At 25.5% G+C, this 22,454-nt stretch overlaps 1 protein-coding gene across 1 annotated transcript; it reads left to right on the top strand.

The window, feature by feature from the left end:
* Window positions 1–3,585: 3,585 nt before the first annotated feature.
* On the top strand, window positions 3,586–11,500 carry LOC145831312 (coelenterazine h 2-monooxygenase-like). Its single transcript, XM_082938514.1, has 6 exons — window positions 3,586–3,746; window positions 6,195–6,412; window positions 7,190–7,364; window positions 7,523–7,693; window positions 8,355–8,473; window positions 11,152–11,500. The coding sequence occupies exons 1-6, from the start codon at window positions 3,608–3,610 to the stop codon at window positions 11,278–11,280; spliced, it is 951 nt and encodes a 316-aa protein (XP_082794640.1). The 5' UTR covers window positions 3,586–3,607; the 3' UTR covers window positions 11,281–11,500.
* The last annotated feature ends 10,954 nt before the right edge of the window (window positions 11,501–22,454 follow it).

The raw sequence follows: 22,454 nt of genomic DNA, 5'->3' as shown, positions 1-22,454 counted from the left end.
TGAATTTAAAGTGTATTTCATCACTTGTTCTATAAATATTTCAACGTCAGTAAAAACAACTTCAAGTGAATGTAACGGTAATACAAAAAATAGTTTTACAATAAAACTTTTTTAAACAATAATGTTTTTTTATGTGACAATAAGTCAAAAGCGTTTGTGGCATCAATCTATTTACTAACTTTAACAGCGGTTACAGTTTGATACTAATTAATAAAAACAAAACTAAGAGAACTTGTTTAATCAGCAAAAGTTAAAAAAAAAACAATGCACTAAAAAATGAATTATTCAACTGATAAATTTTAGTGCTCAAAATAAATAGATAAGAAGATACCAAATAGTTTTTGTTTATTTATTAAGCACTTTTTTCGCGACGTTGAATGGTTTTTTTGTTTTATGGAGTTTTTTGACCAGTGCGGAAATAGTAAACATACAAAGAAAAGTTATAATTTATTTGTGCTATGTTCTTATTCAAAATTTAACAGGTAAATGTAAAAACAGGATAAAAACACAAACTTTTAAAATAAAAAACTTAATGAATATTAAAAATATAGACTCTGTTTTAAATATAACATAAAGTATTACAATAAGAAGTAAGGAGAGACATCAATAAGACACCTTGAACCCAAGAAAAGGTGTGTAGTAGTACTTGTACATCGCAGTTATTAATCAAGTTTAGTTTTTTATCTGTAACTACTAGTGTGGCAAATACCTTTTTTAAGAAAGAAATACGTTTTTTATAATTTTATAAAATGTTTTTTTCAAAAAAGTATGCTATATTTATACTTATTAGATAAATACAACGATTTTTAAATTTAACTTCATTTATCTAACAAAATATCTCAAAAAGTTTTTTTTTTTTATCAATTACTAACACCATACCACCCATTTTCGATGTTTAATGCGTACCTTATTAATGTTTCTTTGTAATTAAAAAAAAAATATATGATAAGAAAAAAACATTTTGTTTTACTATAAGCTTGTCTTGGACAGTTGCCTCACAATTCACTATATGGAAAACTTACCACACTTTTTATTCCTATACTTTTTAATTATTTAGTATCTAGAGATAAAGATGCTTGTTATAAATATTTATACTAGTTTTTATGCTTAGCTTACTTTTTTTCAAAATAATTGCTTCAATTGATTTTTTATTCAATATCATTATAAGGTAGATTTTTGAACTGTATAACTTTTTCTGTTTAACTTGTATCTAATATCATTTTTATAATAAAAATATGTTTTTAAGTGGCTTTAGTTGTTTTGATAACAGTCGGTCCGCTAATAGAAATCTTTGTCCCTCGACTCGACGTACTTTTTAGTTCAAAAACTTATTGTGAAACGAAAATATAAATGATATTAAAAAAATATATGATATCAGTTAATTTTTTGTACACATACACTTAGTAGTACTTAAAAAATTACTATTTAATTTTTACTTTACTTTTTAAGCTTTTAAAAAGTTAGTCTTAGACAAGACATTAAAAATAAAAGGTATCCGTGGTGTGCGACTCGATAACCGAAAGGTTTTTCGTGCACCAAGTCTTAGGACAAAATATTTTGAGCGCTTATTTTTTGTCGTTCACTAAACAATATATTTTATAATACACGTAACTAATTTTGCCCACCAATTTACAAAATTGCCCACCCTTAGTTTGTAACAACTCGTTTTTGAAAAACGAACTATATTTGGCTTCAAATAAGGTTAAATTGCAGACTAGTAGTTAAAATGCAGTCAAATTGCAGCTTTGCATCATGATAGGAAAGGAACTTAAGCTAATTATGTAAAATGAGCTTATAAATATATAGGTACCTTTAGATCATAAACTTAACTTATACTAAATGCTTATATTCAATAATACTTAAGGCTACTCTATACATAACTAGGCATGACAATGAATGAACATGTTGTATTAAAGAACAATTGCGAGCACTAACAAATATATAAAGAACATCAAATTTATAAAACACTTTAAATGTGGTCAAAACTTTTACACAAGATTTAATCTAGCAAGAATATACTTTAAGAATGTATAAAACAAAGTAAGATTTAATTACTTAAAGCTAGAATGTAAATAAGAAATACTTATAAAAATAACACTAATAAAAAAACACTTTATAAAACAAAAGAAAACAATATAGATGTCTATTCTTCATTATCACGTTTACTGCAGCAGGCTGTGGCTAGAATCTCCCAGTCTGTCTGTTGTATCAGCTTATATAAAACATTCCATAACTCAACGTCGCATCAGGGCTTCTGGTATGCACTTTATTTTCTTCTTTTGTCAACTGTATCAAACTTGCATCAGTATAAAACTTGACCTTGCAAGCTTTTTCTTAGCGCTTGAATGAACTTTTAGCTTAAAACTTCCAACCAAATCTAAACAGTAATCAAGTGCAACTTGATATCCTGTTACATTTCATCTGGCACATCTGAACAAGTTGTCTTTTAGACATATTTTTATTTTTCTTAAAACTTGTTGTATGTGTAATGTGTATGAAATAACAAGATAAAACCTCTTAAAAGTACCCTATTAAGTAAAGTCCAATGTTATCTTAGCCAACTTAAACTCAGTTTCCCTAGAACTTGTCAACTTGTACCTTTAGACAAATTAGCTATTATACACTTTCAATTTTTAGTAATATCTTTTATCTATGACATCACAACAAAAACCCTAAAACTGTTAAAAATACGGTAAAAAATAGCCTGCTTAAAATTTATTAACCAGTAAGTGTAAAAATTGTTCATATAAAGGTTTCTTATTTTCAGCATATATCAGTACTATTCCTTTTTTTAATAAACACTATTTATATTCAATTAGCCTAAATAGTAAATGTTTCACTGTTAAATGATTCACTCGACTCAGTATATTTGTCCTTTTAGCAGTTTTCAAGTTTTAAAACAAAGCTAATTATACAAAAAATAGACTATTCAAGAAAAACCTATTTGGAAAATGTAGAACAATTTTAATTATTTACTTTTTAACATAAATACTTGTATGAGCAAAAGCTTTAAAAAATCCAAGTTAAATTTTTTATGGTTGTCTCTATGAATAATATTTGTTTAGTTACTGACTACTGATATTTTCCTATAAAATAAAGACATTTTCAATAATTACTATAAAGTCTAACTAAAACTTAAAAAGAAGAAAAAAGTATTTCCTGAATATATCTTATTATTATATAATACATGTTAATTTTACTGTATATAATGTTTGGCAAATTGGGAACTGCTTCTTTTAAAGCTATAAACATACTTTTTTTAAACACTGTAAATTTTTAAAAAGTAAATTACTACAATGAAGCTCTTTAATTTTATAGTTAATAGTTACTACTGCTTTATTGTTGCTTATTTATTGCATTTTTGATATAAAATAGTATAGTTTATATTGATTACTACAATTATTCTAATTTACTGCAGCCCTGAAGATTTTTTCTATAGTTTTTCTAGAAAAATTTGTTTGTGGTTAGAAAAATACTACCAAGCAGAGTATTTTTTATTAATTTCACCAAGACTTTTTCACTGTAAGATTGTTTGTAATTGAGATCTGGATTGCTTAATGAAAACTGTTTTATCTGCAGGTTTTTATTTTACTTCATAATTTTAATTATGATTAGAAATCTGAGGCTAAATGTTTTAGCCCAACACTTGAAAAAAACAAACATGGTGAGCCGAAATATATACCACAAAAGTTTAGTTAAAGAAAAAATAGATGTACTTGGTTCTTCAATTGCATACTATGACTCAAGTTAGTTATTTTAAAGTTTAGTCTTACATTTAGTAATCTTTTTCATTAAAGCAGTTTTTAATAAGTTTATTCCTGTTCTAAGTTGAAATTATGATGATTGACATCTACCAAAAAAGTTACTAATTTCAGCTACATTACTTTTGTAAACTTTTAATTCAATATTTTTAATCAATATTTATACATAAGTAGTTAATCATAGACCGCTAAAATTTTTGTTTTAAGTAGTTTCATGTTTTCTTTAAACTATATCTGTAAATTTCAAAATAATAGTATTTTAGTTTGTATTACAATATATAGCTAAAAAACTGTTTATTTTACAAAGCTCAGTAAAGTTACAATACTATAATTATATGAACTAAAATTATATTGTATCTAAACTTATAAAATACCAGTAATAAATACACAATGAATTGAAATGTTGTTGAAACATAAATTTAGTATGCATTTTAGAAAATCTTTACAGTTGAGACAAAAATGTAATTTCTTTGAACTAATGATATTTAGTTTATAAAATTTATAAAAAACTGTAATATTTTCATTAAAAGAGTTGTTTTTGTTCAAAGTTTATCTAAGCTGTACTTATTTAATTTTTATAATTTTAAGTTTTTACATCGTTGTTTACTACTTTTCTCAATAAAGTGGGCAAACATCTAGAATAAGAAAATTAGTTTTTTGTTGTAAAACTAAGAAATAATTTAATTTAAAGCTTTAAAGTATACTTAAAATTTCAATCTAAAACTAATATTATGCGAATGTGCGCAAAACAATATGAAGGGTTTTTGCTTAAATAAAGTTTGGATACTTTTATGATAAGAGAATCAAGCTTGAAAGAAAAAAACAAATAATTGTCTTAATTTATTGCTTTTTAGATTAAGTTTTTGATTTTTTTGTATGTTTAAAAGTATATTTTAAAGTTTAATTTATTTAATTTATTTAGTTAAATTTTTTCATTTTTTTGCAAAAACAAAAATAAAAAACGTAATATTTTTGCTTTTTCTTTTTCTTTTCCTAAACCTGGTTAACCTAATAAATTCAGAAAAAAGAAACTACACAGGTGGAGGGTATATATGATATATGCAGGGTTGCCACTCGGTCAGGAAAAGTCAGGAAATCAGGAAAAGTCAGGAAAAATATAAAAAAATGACACAAGTCAGGAAAAGTCAGGAAAAATAAGAAAATTTGATAAAATTAAAAAAAAAAAAGTCAGATTTTGTCAGTTTAAATTAAAAAAATTCTTTGTTTTCCAAAGCCTTGAAATGGTAAAAATTAATTTAAGGTACTTTAAAGTCAGAAAAACATTTATGCTAGGGTGTTCTTTATTGTTTTAAGGTTTCAACTGTAAAAATTTGTTATTGTTTTAAGATTTTAGTTGTAAAAGTTCGTTATTAATTCAAGGTTTTAATTGTGTAAATTTCTTATATATTGTTTGTTTATCTAGATACATTTATGCTAGGAAATGCAAAAAAATTGTGTCGTTTTTCAAGCAAGCTGTGTTTATAAGGTAATAATACAACTATTTTGCTGATAGAGCTGTTTATTACAAACATCAATCATACACAGATGGTTTAAGTGATGTACTGGAAGTTGGATGATAGAATGCAGCAAAAAACTGTTGTTTTTAACCTGTATTAAAATTAGATTGAAAGCTTTATATAGTTTCAAGTGTTAGATTATGTATTATAGAATAAGTTTAATTTAAGCTTTTGATTTAGAAAAGTCCGGAAAATTTAGGTAAAAAGTCAGGAAAAAGTCAAGAAAAGTCAGGAAATTTTTCTCAGCTTGATCAGTGGCAACCATGTATATGTTTTAACTAATATAAATTAAATTAATTCTAATAAAATTAACAAATAACCCTCCACTTCTCATTTGTTACACTCTTTTTTAACTTAAAAACCTTATATTACACACCTACTAAACATATACAAGCTCTTACATTACAATTATAATTCAAGTTTTACTTTAACTTGCCAGTTTCAAGTTTGAACTGAGCCTATTCTTTAATAGAAAAAAACAGAGCAAAAACATTCAAAAGTCTATTACTTTTATTCTGAAAAGTCTTGATTTTCTTCTCAAAATACAAAAGTCAGATGATATGATCTTGATTTACATTAAAATTTTATTGTAGAAAGTATTTACAAATATAGTGTTTTTTACAATTTTTTATTTTTAAATTCCAGTTCTGTATGACTCTAGCCCACCGTGTAAAAATAAATTTCATAAAAAAATTGTACTAATCCTTATACTCTTTATTTTAAAGGCAGCTCTTGATCAAAAAATTAAAGTAAGTAAATTGATCAAATATCAGCAAATGATTCTTTAAACAAAATTAATGCTTTATTTTACAATATATATAAAAAGAAGATCTTAATATCATATGTAGAATTACTCAAAGTTTTATCAGTGTAAAAATAATTAAGTTTTTTAATAAAAAAAACATTACTAACACAGAAAATCATGACAATGTTGTTTTGTTTTTGCACGGAAACCCAACATCAAGCTATTTGTGGAGGAACATTACACCAATTGTAGAACCAATTGCCAGGTGTGTTGCTCCCGATCTTATTGGCATGGGTGACAGCAGTAAGGTTGATCAAATCAAGTATACTTTTGATGACCATTTTAAATATTTGGATGCTTGGATTGAAAATATGAACTTCAAGGGCAAAGTTTGTAGTTTTAGTGTATATATGTGTCTGTTATCTTAAATATTTTTTCTAGAGGTTTGTGGTAGAAGTTTTTAGTAAACTCACTTTTAAAATGCTAAAAACGGTTGTAATAAATAACTAGAGGTGTTTAAACAATTTATTAGTTGTATGCTGTAAGAAATTAAAATTATATTCAAGTGTTTTAGTAAGTAAAGAATAGATCACCATAAAGTTTAAATCAAAAATTCTGGTTATGTAATTTTGTTCATTTTCATACCTGATTGACAGTTTTGTTTAAAGGTTAAGCCTTATGTCTTTTTACATGTTTGTTTTTATTAGATTTCATTCCAGATTTTATTATTAGCTGATGATCTCTTTTTTGAGTGAAACATTGCTTTGAAAGTAATGTCTTAAATATTTGAAGTTATAAAATTTAGATCTTCAGAAATTATTCCTAATTATTATAACAACATTTTAAATAAAAATCTTTATATAGTATTTAAGATCTTGTTATAGGTAAAAAATGTTTTGTAATCTAAATATATGTATAAAAATTCTTTGGTTTTAGTTCTTTAATTAATCATAATATTAAACTTAAGTTGAGAATAAATGCATATGTTAAAAATAAATTAATTATACTTAAATAGTTTTTGTATATTTTAACACTTATTCTATGTAAACGTACATTTTTTTCTTAGCTAAAAATTTTAGCATAAGTAGTTAAACCACTAAATTTATAAATATTATTTTGAATTCTTTTACGAAATATAGATTTGACAACTATTTATAAATCTACAGATAAATCTTGTAGTACATGACTGGGGGTCAGCTTTGGGTTTTCATTGGGCAAATTTGAACAAAGATCGAATTGCCTCAATAACTCACATGGAAAGTTTGGTTTGCCCACTGCCTTCATGGGATGACTTCCCAGAAAATGCTAGAAACATTTTTCAGGCCATGCGATCTGCAAATGGTAAATAAAAATTAGTTGAAAAATTAATAATTTTGTTAACCATTAAGTTTGTTTAAAAAATACTTACATTTTAATAGAAATCTGACAAAAAAGCATATAGCTAAAGTTTTGATAGTTTATATATTGAGTAAAAAACAACAATTTATATTATCAAACAGGTGAAGAACTTGTTTTAAAGAAAAACTTTTTTGTGAAAAAACTTCTGCCACTTAGTATAATGAGAAAGTTGTCAAAAGAAGAAACACAAACTTATGAGGCTCCGTTTTGTGATGAACAAAGCAGACTCCCAACTTTAACATGGCCCAGAGAAATACCTATCAAAAATGATGGTTTTTAGTTATTTTTATTAAATTAAAACAAACTTAAACAATCTTGTCATATACTATTGTAAGATTTTTTTTCAACTTTTACTACACCAAAGAAAATGAGTAAATTAAGTTTATACATATTATGTTGGAAATGGTACATTTAAAATCTTGATATAGTTTTGGGCTTATCTTCTAAAAGTATGATTTTACTGTTGGTATTTGAATTTTTTTTAAATAATTATAACTTTATAATAAATTAAATGATATATCTATTATCCAATTATTAAACATTTACTTTAATATTAACAATTTTTTATCTTATTAATTTAATTCCTATATGTATTAGTTTCAGCAATAGATATTTTAGTGTTAAAATTTTTATACTTTAGTTTTGTTATTAATTTGATTTTTGTTGGAACTTGTTTACACCTGTAAAAGTTTTTTTTAAACTATTGGCTAACTAGTTTGTCACTAACTAACTTTTTTTGAACGATTTTTTTAATTTTCATAATTGTATTACTATAAATGTCAATAAAAAAAATATTGAATTTAAAGTATTGATGCTTAATATGAATTTGTTCAAGTTACGAATAATAACAAATGTAAATAACTAAAATCTGAAAGAAAGTAGCTTTTAACTCTGAAGTATCAAAACAATACATTTTAATACGTTAAACGACAGGCCCGGCAAACGTAGTAGGATATGCTACTGATTATAATAAGTGGCTTCAAAACACTAAGGACCTTCCAAAGTTGTACATTGACGCTGAACCAGGGTTCTTCGCACCTTTGATTAGAAAAGTTAGTTACAGCTAATTACATGTGAATTAAAACTGTATTTTTTTTGAATGTCTAAGCTTAAACGAAATTGTTTTGTACTTTTATGAAATTGCTTGTTTATTTTTAAATAAGTTATATTAATTATTGCTAAATATTTAAGTCAAAAATAATTTAATTTAGCGCTGACGAGGTCTTTGACCGAAACTTAGTTTGTAAAATAAATTTTTGAAAGAATAAATATAATTTAATTTAATTCGAAAATAAATTTAAGGAAGTTATTTTAGTTGATATATTTTTTATTTTCGCTCTAATTATAATCAAAAAAGTTATAAGAATATCGTTTGTTTAAAAATTTGTAACAAAAGCATTTTTAAAACTATAAAACCAATGATAATAGTAAACAATGTAAAACAAACAACAGTAGTAACTAATCAAATAAGGTTTGTAATTAATCAACATAAGTTTAAAGAAGAAAACAATATGGTTGAGTACACAATATTTTTTTCTGCAAAACTCAGACATAAGGTTCCCAATGTAAATTACGTATAAAAGTTTAACATATAATTTTGTACTTTTAATAACTAATTAAAAAATAACAAAACGTTAGTTATTTAAAAAATTAAACTAACTGACCAAAAGTTGATTTCTAAACTACTATGAATTGTTTCTTGCTTCCTTGCAACCTCCATACAACTGTTTGATGCTCTGATTAAAAAAAAAGGTTTAGCGATTTTGTTGATACCCACGTATGTTAAAAAAGTTTAGCTTTTAAACAGGATCCTTAAATTGTAGATCTATGTCAACTTTCTTTGAACTCAGATATTTACGAAAGAGTTACACAGTAACTTCAAATGCACAAGAAATTTCTTAGGGACAAGTTTCAACAAATCAAATATGACCTTTATTTTAGCAACTGTGGAACTAAAAAATCCTATTTTCTATTTTTAACTATTGTAATTTAATGTTAAAAGTCTATCAAAGTTTATTTTCACAGTTTCATAAATAATTTAACTGAGCCTACTTTTTGTTTTGTAGGAATTAATATACTGTACAAAATTTGGTCTCCAGTGGTTTTTTTTTTACAAATACTTGTAAAGTTATTGTTTTTCTCAATGAACTTAAAACATCTTAAATCGCAAGTTTTTTATCATTTTTTTTTTTACAATATATTTTTTCAAAAATAAAAACACCAAAGAATAAATTATTGCAATGAAAAAAAAGTTGGTTAGGGGAAAAAAATCTTAGTATCTCAGCAATAGATCAACACTTGATTGAAAATTTAGATTGTGTTGTTAACTAATAGTTTGAATGTTTTTGAAGTAATATTTAAAATACGAAACTATTTTATTTAAGCATTAAAAATTTTATAAGCTTTGCTGATAAAATAAATATGTGTAACTGAACTTTTTGTTTTCTTTTTTGAACTTGTATTGACATGTTATAGCTTGTTTCGTTAGTTACTAATACTGTTTGTTTTGCATTAATTGCTTTTATTTAACTTAACTTTGTAATTTTGGTTTATTATTTGTATTTATTATACTTAATTATTTATTTTAAATGTTTTTTAATCGTATTACTACAGCTACATTTGCTAATTCAATTTACAAAACACTAATAAGCATTGCTAATAGTACTTATTATTTATTATTATTATTTTTGTTTTGAAAAGGTATTTTATGAACTATCATTGTGTAGTTATTTGTCTTAAGTAAAAAAAAAATGCTCAAATCACTGAAATTTAAAGAGCTTATTTAAATAAAGATATGCAATTCAAAAATGTTGTTTACTATTTTATTATTTTAAAAAGGTCGTAATTTTTTGCCACCGAAACCTGGTAGTAAATAAAATATTTAGTTTGCACATTTTTATTTATATATGAACTAATGTTGTAAATATTTAAGATCGATAATCCATTATTTGAAAAAAATATTTCCTAAAATCATAAAATTGTTTTTATATATTTGATTCTATAAAATTTTTGAAAAATCTGGTGTTTATGTCCTTATTATAATAAATAGTATATTTCTTTAGAAACATCTATCATTATCATTTAGAATATATAAAAGCTACTAAAATTTTACTGCTTTATAAAAATAATTTTGATTGAACATCATATTTGATCTAATTCAGGGTTTCCCAAATTTTTTTTTCAAAAGGCCCCTTTCAAAGAATTATAAAAGCTATGGCCTCCTCCAAGAACAGTTCTCAAAAAACTACCATTAAAACTGTCTAAGACCTTCTTTTTTGCTCTTTACATCAACTCCAGAATATCTAGTGTAAGTTTCAGAATATGGCCTTGTTGCTCACCCTTTTACGGCTTGTAGCCCCTAAATTTCCTAATTTTTTTCCATAATATCTAGTATAAGTTTCAAAACTACCATACTAAAAATGCCTAAGACTTGTTTTTCTCTTTCTCATCAACTCCAGATTATCTAGTGTAATTTTCAAATTATGACCTCATGTGGCCCCTTTACTGCTCATGGCCCCCTAAATTTCTGTAATGGTCCACTTTGGGAGACCCTGATCTAAAAAATTAAAAATCTTTATAAACGACTATCTTTTTAAACACTTAAAAGTCGTGTAGTAAACTATAATGTTTTACATTTTTTCTAGCTGTCTAAATAAAAGAATCCTTACTAAATAAATATATGAAAAGTTTATTAGTTTGATGTATTTTAAGGCAACTTAAACAATTTAAGGTGGTTGAAGACTGGCCGAATCAGCAAGTGGCAAAAGTGAAAGGAGTGCATTTTATTCAGGAGGATTCTCCAGTAGAGATCGGTGAAGCTATTCGAAACTTTCTTGAACAAAAAGTATTTAAAAGCTAGTTTTTTAAAGTAAACACAACTTTAATCTTTTTTTGTCGTTAAACTTGTTTGAGCTAAAGAATTTTTTTCTAAACCTTGTTTTTGAAACTCAGTTTTATATATTTGAAAACTTTATTTAAAAAAATATTAAACATTTTGGCTTTAAAACAGAAAGTTTTGCTACGAAAGTGCAATCATCTAGTTGTAATTATTTTAATTTTTATTCAGAGGTTTTTTCCAAATAAGCATAATTTTTTCAAGCTGTAATTATTTACTGTAAACTTTTTAAAAATCATTTGAGGTTCTGTAACTAACAAGTTATATTTTCTTTACTAATTTTTTTTAATATGAAATTCATCTGGTGCTTTAAAATATTGATAATGTAAATATTTTTAAAATGCTTGAAAGATAAAACTAAATTCAGTATTTTTTGTGCTTTCAATTCACATTAAAATATAATTGCTTTGGTAAAAATTACTAGAAATTTATTTGTACTATGTAGTGTAGTAATGTATACAGCTTATTTATTGAAATTATATACATCCAGATTTTTCTTCTCTCCTGCTTTTTTGAATTGTGTTTTTAAGCTAATAGTAAGGTATAAAATACTCTTCTTTTATTGCAATTTGTATCTAAACAAAAAATATAAGTATAGTAATGTAATTTTTCAATCATGGACTGTTGTTTTTGAAGTTTAAATAAAATACTTTTAATAGTTTTTAATACTGAATTTCTATGAATTTTACGTATATCCTATTTTGTAAGTTAGGTACACATAATTAACTTAATTACTGACAAGAGAATATTTTAAAAACAATTTATTTATTCCGATTTAACTGATTGTTTTTCAAATCATAATTCAAATATTAAAAAAAAAGTTAGTATTAAAATGTATTTTTTTGCATATTTTGTGATAACATGTTTCTGAAATTTACTGAGTATTTCTTAGTTTATGTAATTAAGCTTTTTAGGTGAAATTTTTAATACAGTTGGAGTTATAGAGTAGAACAGTTAATATCACATTATTGTTAGTTTCAATTTTTTTTATTCTCTAGTTTTATGAATTATGTTTTGAAGTTTTAAAGTATTGTAAATAACTAAGTAAAATTGTTTTGTTTTGTATATATTGGTTTGAAAAAGCAAAGTTCCTGATAAGATTTTATTTTTAGTATATAAAAGTGCAGATTATCATTAAAAAACTTTATATTAATGTTTTTATAATAATTTATGCGACTAGCGCATAAGTCGTGTTAGCGCGAAGAACATATTGATTAGTCTAAACTTAGTATTAGTAATTGCTAAGACCAGATTATACTTATAAAAAATAAATTTGTGTGAATATAAAACTTTTAGTGAAAGCTAAAGCTTAAAGATTTAAATTAACATAAACAAAGTTCGAATATTTAAACAGATAAGAACAAAAAGTTTATAAAATACATTTGAATAAGAGATTAACAATATAAAAACTATATTACTAAGTTTTGATAAACGTAAATACAGTTGTTAAGCGAAAAAAATTCCGATTTTAGATCTTTTGATAAATTACATCATTAGTGTGTATAGCGGTACAAAATATACTTCTAAAATTAAACCAAATTCCTCTAAAAAAACATACATTAAAAAACAAATATTTCAATTTAAACCTAACTAATGTACATAACTATTTTTTAATAAAAGGCAAGCAATTTGTAATAAGTAGAAACAGTCCAATACTTATTAATTGGTTTTGTACCTCTGATATTTATAATATTTTGTTTACTATTTTTATAAATAATTCTTGATATATACTGCCATCATTTATTTAACAAGATTATAAGGGGATATGATGCTTTAGAGCAGGGTTTTTCAACGAAAGGAGTGCACGCACCCATTGGTGGCGCAAAGCAGCATTCAAGGGGTGCGAAATGGATTTTTAATTTAGTTTGATAACTAAGGAGAAATTTCTTTAACTTGGGCGACTGTAAGACGAAGTTTGTTTTATAAAACTTAACTATTGATTTTTAAATCTAAAAAGCAATTCAAATCATAAAAAAAATATATTAATAATTTTGTCATAGTCTAATTGCATAATTTTAACTAAGCTTTTTAACTCTTTTAGTTGTCGTTTTTATTTCAACTCTTGCTTTACGAAAAACATTACTACCTTTAACTGAATCTAAAGTTTGTAATAATTAAAATTCTTTTGAAAGAAGCACTTCACCATACCCGTTCAAACTCTTAACTTCTGTTTGACTGGACCAAAAGATTCCCACGGTACATATAATGCTTCTGAATTTAATTTACGATGGATTTTAGTTAAAGTTCCCCCATCAACTGATCTTTGGACACAAACATCTAAAAAGTTAATGAACTTTTGTAAACTTGAGGTTTTTGTGAAGACTGTTTAGGTAATTTAATAAAACTGGAACTTTCTTGTTTATTTTCAAACATGTCAAAACTGTCATCTACCTATCGAGGATACACAAAAGGACTTTTAAAGTTCAAAAACAAATCACTTTCTAGTTAGCTAGCAAATGTATTTGCCAAGATAGAACCCAAAGGTGAACCTATTGCAACCCCATCTATCTAATTGTACATTTTACTATCAACACCAAACTGAGCACCCAAAACAGCTATGTGTAACATTTCTTTGCACACGAACTCTGGCACCTGAGGGTGTTTTAAATCTGAATGATACAATATCTTTAAGCAGATTTTAATAACCTCCACTTACTGGAATATTAGTGAACAAGCTTTTGTTATCATATGAAATTATGTAGCTATTTTTGACTTTGGAAAAAGGAATTTGTTTTATATTTTTATTTAAACTGAAAAGAATCTTTAACAGAGTAATTTGAAAATTTGTTTAAAACTTGTGCATTTGTTTTTACCAAAAAAATTGCCAAAACATTTTGTGGCGAAACTTCATAGATAAAATTAGCCTTAAAAGGCAATCGTTTTTATGTATTTAAGGAAGACCGTAAAGTTTTGGGCGTAGAGTCCCTACCAGTCTAATTGAATTGTACGTAGTTTCACTAATGAATTTATTTTTGTACCATCCTAAAACTTTCCCTTGTTATGAAAGTTCAATGCGTGCTGTGAAATCAAAAGAATTTATACAACCTATATGTTTAAATTTAGTGTAATCATTTGTTATTTTCCATTTTACCAGCATAATCTACATAATTTAAAATTACAATACCAAAATCTTTATCCGGTTTTGTAATAATGATGTTTTTATCGTTTTTAAGTTGTTTAATATGGTTTTTAATATGAAATTTAACTTTTAGGTATTTTATAATTTTTTCTTTCTATAAACCTTAACTTTTTTATATAAAAAATTAAAAGAGATATTTTTAAAATAGTTTTGTAATTTTAAAATTCTACAAATGACCTACATACTATATTTATCTACTTACAAAGAAGAATTTTTGATAAAGTTTTTATTTAATTTCTACTACTTAGTTTTACTATCTATTTTGATTTCTTCAGCTTTATTTGCTGCTGCTTGCTATGAAGTTGCTACTTAGCACTTTAGATATTTTTTAAACATTGTAGGTATAGAATTAGTATTTTAGAGATTCTTATGACAGATCATATGTTTTTCAGACAGATTATATATTATTGAACGACAAAAAAGCGCAAAAAAAAATTGATTAAGGTCTTAATGTATAAAAAAATATTCTAGTTATCGAGACATACACTAGTTGGATACAATTTTATGGCTTGTACAAGACAAAAAATTATTTAATTTTCTTAATATTTTGAATCATTTTGTTTAAAAGTATATTTAAATCATATTGTATTGGTTTACCAAAATATTTTAGAGTTTATTAGCAAAATGTAATATTAAAACTATTGATTTTAGCAAAAAGTAATTCGTTAACGTTTTAATTATTTTTTATTAGCTTAATCATAATCCAGGGGTCAGGATGCATTTGGTGGTCGTGGGCAAACTTTCAAAAATAAAAGTTTTTGCAGGCCTTAATTGTAGTTTAGTTTTTCACTCTTTGTACTAGACCTAAAATATATAGTGTAAGTTTTGTATTTCACCTGAAATATACTTGACCATTTTTTGCTCTTTACTTTAAACATTCGAATATCTTATGTAAGTTTCAAAGTTTTCTTTCGCGGGCTGTATGTTTTACCTTTCACGAGTTCCGCAGTTTGCCGACCCTTTTTCAATTACTATCTTTATAAGGTTTTGAAAAATTTGTCAAAAAATCTAACAATAAAACATAATATTAACTTTTTTTTGTTAGGTTTTGCAATAGCTGTTTATTTTTACTATATCTATTTTTATGTGATCATTTTCTACCTGATTAGTTTTTAAGTTTTTTTATTAGTTAAATGAACCACATAACATTTTTTAAAAGCTACAGTACTACAGTAGTACTTTCTTTAAACTTGAAGATCAGAATAAGTTTAAATTAATTTCTTTTGTAATAGTTAAAGCATGTCTTCTTAAACAAAAGTAAATTTCTTTCAACAGCAACTCGAAAAAGTTTGAGCAACTACTTGAACTACTATTTTATAATTTAACCATGGAATTTTATTTTAAAGTCCACTTTGGGAGAACATGCTTTTACACTATCATAAAAATATTATGACTCCATATCAAGTTCCAGGTATGTAGAAACTTTATCGAGAATCAATATAAACTACTCAGTTTGTTTAGAAAATATGAATTTTACTCCAAAACTTATTGGATCACTTATTTATTTACAGTTGAATTGTGTTACTAATCTGCTAATACTTTTAAGTTTACATGAACAGTATTATAAAAAAATTTTTATAACATTTATAAATTTTCTTGTCATTTTAGGTTTAAATTTTAATCTCTGCCGTTTTTATCTACTTAAAAAAGTTAAATATTTGATATTAGTTACTGTGTACATTTTACACCTTTTTCTAACTTCGGTTATCATAAAATTAATGTTCCTATAATGTTTTCTTTTTTATATATAATGATTAACTATTTTAACGTTAGATTTTAACTAAAAGAAAATTAGTCCTATTGTAATGAAACTAACATTTCATTTTAATACTTTAAAGCTCGTGAATAAATATGTAATTTTTTGTAACAATTATAGCTTTTCCAAAACATTTTTAATTATTCTCAAAACAATCTTTTCCAAATTTATTTAAAATCGGATGTTGTAAACTGTTTTTCGCAGATTTCGTGACGTGCTTCCAGTATTGAAAAAACAAACACATTTTATTGTTAGGAGTTACATTTGTTTCAGTGCTTATAAAACGGAATTTTACTTGCATTTACTTGCAGTAGCAGTAGCAGTATCAGGTGTTTGGTAAAGCTCGAAATGTTGTATTGTAAAATGTTTAAGTTTAAGTCGTTTTCTTTAGTTTAAGATACTTCTTGTTACTTGTGTTCAATTGTAGTTTTAGTGTGTCGTGTGATTATTTTATATTTGTAAATAAACTTTTGTTGACTTTTAAGTATCTTAAATGTATTTATCTTATCTAACCATATATATCCCCATTTAATTACCCCTTAATACATAGATTGTTTACATTAGACATCACATCTAGTACTCTTATCGAGACATTGGAGACCATGTGTGGCCTGAATATTAGGAATCTTCTTTAAGGAATTAGGTGCCTTATCAATTAAAAAACGCAGCGAAAAAAAAAACTTTAGTTTATTACTAAACAACTTTTTAACGGGTTTAAAATTTTGACAGTATAATTTGCGATAATACTTTACTTTGCGACATTTCACTATGATAATAGTAAGAAAAATTGTGTGAATAACTTACTACTTTGAAACAGCAAGTCTACAACTATAATACAAGTGTGTAGTAATGGTTTATTGAGTTTTGTTAAAAGAGAAGCTTGATGTCAAGGATTTTTTGCTGGAAGTACTATATAATTTTTGCGGTTATTTCTATGTATAGTTTTATATATGATTTTTTAGTGCTTAGGTGCACATTTTATTTGCTAGTGAGCTTAATATTTCTTCTTCTTAGTGCACAATATATGTTGCAACTAATATAAGTCGCATGGGTGCGCAGTATTTCGATCCTAAAAAGCTTAATCTTTTTAGCTAAGGGCACAATATATGTTGCAACTAACATAAGTCGCATGGGGGCGCAGTATTTCGATCGTAAAAAGCTAAATCTTTTTAGTTGAGGGAACAATATAAGATGCAACTAACATAAGTCGCATGGGGATGCAGTATTTCGATTATAAAAAACACAGTCTTTTTACTCTAGTGCACAATGTTCTTTTGAAGATGCTGAAGTTTACATAAATTGTCAGGGGACGCAGTATTTTAGTGCGAAATTGGATTTTATAAGTTACCAAGAGAGCACAACATTAATATTTTTCTAAGCATAGAAATGTAAAGTATAAACCGCATAAAGTTTAGAATCATAACAGCAGAATAGTTGTTCTTGATAATGTCTGAGTTTTAGCTGATAAAACTAATTTTCCTATGTGTTTACTACTACTAGTTTATTGTTTTGGTCTGCCGATTTATTGTTCTATAGTATAGATTGTATTTGTTATAAATCAGAATGTTGCTGAAGTTTAAAAGTATGTTTGAATGAGTTTTCATCTTTCTTAGTCGTAAAATGGCAAATCATTTGCCTTATTTTATTACTCGTTTCAAGTTCAAGTATAAAGTTGTGTTAAACTTTTCCGTTTGAAACAAATCAAAAATAAACTCCCCTTAAATTTAGCAGTCGTCGCTTGTAAATAAATTGTTGCGTTTGTATCTTTTTAACGTTGTTTGAAGCAAATTGTCGTTTGATAACCACAGCTTTAAGCACACCTAACACCTTGCTGCTGCATGAAACTTTAAAAGTTTTTTTGTTTATAAGTATGACAATAGACAAAAGATTGAATGAAGATTTTGTGTTTGTTCTATGACGTCACAATCAAAGTTTCTGCTGTCATTATTTACAAAGCCAATCGATGTGGTGTTTTGCTGATTCAACAAACCAGCTAGAAGACAGAAAGTCAAATGTTTCCTAAAAGAAACAAGACGTTGTCAATGATCCAATTGATGTTTCATAAGCCTCTATTAACCACCAAAGGACAACAAGCCCGAGGACGACAAGCCCGAGGATGACATGCCCGAGGACAACAAGCCCAAGGACAAGCCCAAGGACAGCAAGCCTGAGGACACAAACCCGAGGACGACAAGCCCGAGGACAACAAGCCCAAGGACAAGAACTTCGAGGACAACAAGCCAGAAGCCAACTAAATGACTATCATTGTTACCTTGTTGTGTTTTGTCTAAGTTTTTGTAAATTATGTAATTTTTGAGATAATAAGAAATACAGTTTCTTTTTCTTACTTTTTTTAAACCGGACTTTTAATACTGTTAAAAAAGTTTAAAGTTAAGTAGGATTTTAAGGATTTAAATTATTTAAAACAAGGCTTTTAATACTAATTTAAAAAAAATAAAATAAGTAATGTAATGAAACTAACATTTCATTTTAATATTTTAAAGCTGGTGAATAAATATGTAATTTTTTGTAACAATTATAGCTTTTCCAAAACATTTTTAATTATTCTCAAAACAATCTTTTCCAAATTTATTTAAAATCGGATGTTGTAAACTGTTTTACGCAGATTTCGTGACGTGCTTCCAGTATTGAAAAAACAAACATTTTTCATTGTTAGGAGTTACATTTGTTTCAGTGCTTATAAAACGGAATTCTACTTGCATTTACTTGCAGTAGCAGTTTCGGCAGAGCATTCGGCAAGTGTGCTTTAAGTTAAGATGCATTTTAAGCACGTTAGATTTAAGAACTAATGTTTTCTTGTGTGTTTAACTTTAGTTCTCGTATAGAGTGATGTAATTGTATCTTTGTGTTGCTTAGTTTATGTAAATAAAATATAAGTCTTGTTTTGATTGTTGTACTAATCTACTTTACTAATCCCTATTACCCCCTTTAACATCTTTTTATTGAGACACTATAATAAAAGGCTAATGGCAACTAAAGTTATTAACTTAGTTTAGAAACTAATCTTTTGTCAAAAAATCAACCTTGATCAGGTATTGTTTAGATATCTATGTAGGACAGAGTGGTAGTAGATACTCTCTACTAGAGAGTATTAATCCACAAAAGCTCACTTAACGGTATACTATCAAAATCCACCTGACTTTTTTTTTTCTTTATTCATTAACTTATTTTATATATTTTTTGCATTTTTTATCTTATTTTTAATTTATTTTTCACTATCACTGTTACCCCTAACCCTTACCCTTGATCGGTAAGCGGTTCTCGTATTTGACTAGGTGGATTTTGATCGCGGGTAGATTGTTAACGTTTCCCCACTTAACAATATTCAGATAGTATAAATAAAATCATGCTGAACGCTGCAAGAGAAAAGTTTTTTTAAATTTTAGTTTTTGCAGATAGTTTGTTATTTAATACTTTGTTACTAATATTTAAAAAATATTAAAAAGTAAGATGGTTTCATTAGTTTTATTTTTAGTAGCCTTACTTAGATTGTAGTATTAAGTGGTGCCATTTAATTGATAATGTTATTAAAATTTTCATTTAAAGAGTTTAGTTCAAGTATTAAACTACTTTTTTTTTATTGCACGGCCCGCACAAAGACTTTTTCTAGTAAATCTGGCCAACTGATAAAAAAATACATTTTCCATGTTCAGACCTACAATGATACAGTTAATAAATTATTATTATGTTGAACAGTTTAAAAGATTAAATATGAAAATCTTAATGGATATTTAAAGAACACAGCTAATTTTATTTTAGCAACATAACTTAATGCATAGAGTAAAAAAGTATAAATTTATACTATTATGTGCATATATTTAGTTAAAATTACTTTAACGAGAATGCAGGTATCCTAAATAACATATACTCAGATTAAAAAAAAAATTCACTCAAGATCACTTATTTTCAAGTTATATATTTTTATTATCTTAAATATTTAGTTCTTTAAGGTCTTTTACTATTAGCACGCAAGTCGATCAAAAATGTAAAAATTAAAAACAATAACTTCTGACAACAATTAAAGCGCTATTTTAATAACTTAATTAATTTTGATGCGTACTCAAATTAAAAAAATTTCAACTTTAAAAAATAATTTTGATTACCATTGACGAGCTATTTTCTTAAACCGTTAAAAGACTTTCTCTTAGTAAACTTAAATGGATATTAGTAAATAGTCAGTCACGGTATAAACTTTGCATTCAAGTGTTAATTATATACAACTATCTGATAATATAAAACAAATAAAGTGTTTAATATTCTTAACGAGTATGACAAATACTACCAATACATATATATATATAGTTTATTGAGCGAAAAAAAAGCGCTCTAAATATTTGGTTCTAGGACCTCGTGCACAAAGAACCTTTCGCTTATCGAGTCGCACACCACATATACCTTTTAAAGTCTTGTCCAGGACTAATCCATAAATTTTTTTCTTAGATAATAAACATTAGTAACCCAAACTCTTTCACAACAGTATACATCAAATAAATTAAAAGTAAAAGAATAGCTAATTTTAAAACTTAAATATGAGTTTTATTATTATTGTTAAAGTTTATTGTCAAAAGAAATTGTTTATTGTTTCAAATGAATTCTACCTTTAATTACATTATAAACTACTTAAATAACTAAATACATTCTTTAACATGATCACTTTTCTTTTGATAAAAATTTATAATTAAATGCTTTGAAATTTGAAACTTTCTGAATTAAAAAAAAAAAAGTAAAAGTTAAAGTAAGATTAATTAATTTGCGTTTTTTTATGTTACAAATGAAGAAAAGTTGTGATATCGTAGTTTCTTAAATCGCAAAAATTACCTTATTCATACCAACTAGTAATTTTTAAGTAACTATGTGATGTTGTATAAGTAACTTCTTCTAAAATTTTTAGTTCACTAGACAAACTACTGGTATTATAAATTTCTTTGTTAGAATCTAAGCTAACTCTAAAACGTCATCAAACCTTTTCGCCTGTGCTTGTGCTATGCCTGCCTGATTAGTCCAAATAAAGAAAAATCCGGTCGTGGGTTGTCTAGGATGCTGTTGTTGCTGGTCGTGTGGTGAAATTCATTATTTATTAAATTTTAAATCAAAAATATATAGTTTAACTTTCTTTACCAAAAAAAAATAAATAGAAAACTAGTTAAAAAGATTAAGCACAAGAAAACAAACTTTTCAATTATAAAAAGTTATAGTTTACGCATATAAGCTGTAATAAAACTTTGTAAAGATAAACTTTATTACTTAAATTAAAAAAGAGTTAGATATACTTAATTAAATAACATATGCATATCAAAAATTTTATTGGTTTTTAGTTGTAGTAGAAATATAATTACTGTACTTGATATTTTAATTGTTTTTCTTTAATTGTATAAAATATTAAACTAATATGGTTTTTTAATATATATATTTTAATAAATTAGTAAAACAATATTACTACCTTAGACTAGTAACTGCTAGTTTTACAGAAAAAAACATCGATTATCAAAACTTTATAATAAATAAAGGAACTCTGTGTTTTTGGTTTCCAAGCTAGCAAACTATAATTTATTTTTTTGTATAACAAAAAATAAAGTAAATTATAAAACAAGTTATAACATAATAAGAAATTCGTTTTTATTATTTAATTTAATCAGCTTCAAAAATAGTTTGTAATTTTTCTATTTAAATGTGTAGATAAAAATAAGTTAAAGTAGCGTTCAACAATTTTCAAAAGAATTTACCAAAACACTGGTTTTGCGTAAATTATACTGCTTGTTATTGAAACAGGGAATTTTTACTATAATATGTTAAGACACCTAGTGCTGAAAGCAATTGATTATTTAACTTAGTTCTAAATAACTATTCTAAGCTATCTTTAGTTTGACTCAATAAATAAGTGTTTGGCATACTTAATTCTATTACTGAATAAAAATAATGTTTTGAAATTATTTATTATTTTCAATTATTCTACATAAATATCTTAACAATTTTAGCAACGTTTTTAGTTTTAATCTGATAAATAAAATTTTGAGCAAAGTAACTTTATACAAGTTTTTTTAAAATCATTTGTGTAATGAAGTTATACATTTTAACTGTTCTATGCTTTGATGTTCAATGACATATGTCAAATTCTTCTGATAATCTTATAAATACTTTGATTGCTTTGAACTAGTTTCCTTAAAAGGTTTTATGAATATATGTTTAGTTTAAAGATGATAAAAGTATCTAGTGTCTAAGATA

This window comes from Thalia democratica, chromosome 3 (assembly GCF_965202585.1).
Source record: "Thalia democratica chromosome 3, ktThaDemo2.hap1.1, whole genome shotgun sequence".
Lineage (NCBI taxonomy): Eukaryota > Metazoa > Chordata > Thaliacea > Salpida > Salpidae > Thalia > Thalia democratica.
Note: the sequence above shows the minus strand (reverse complement) of the source record. Positions and strands in the feature narration are given on the sequence as shown.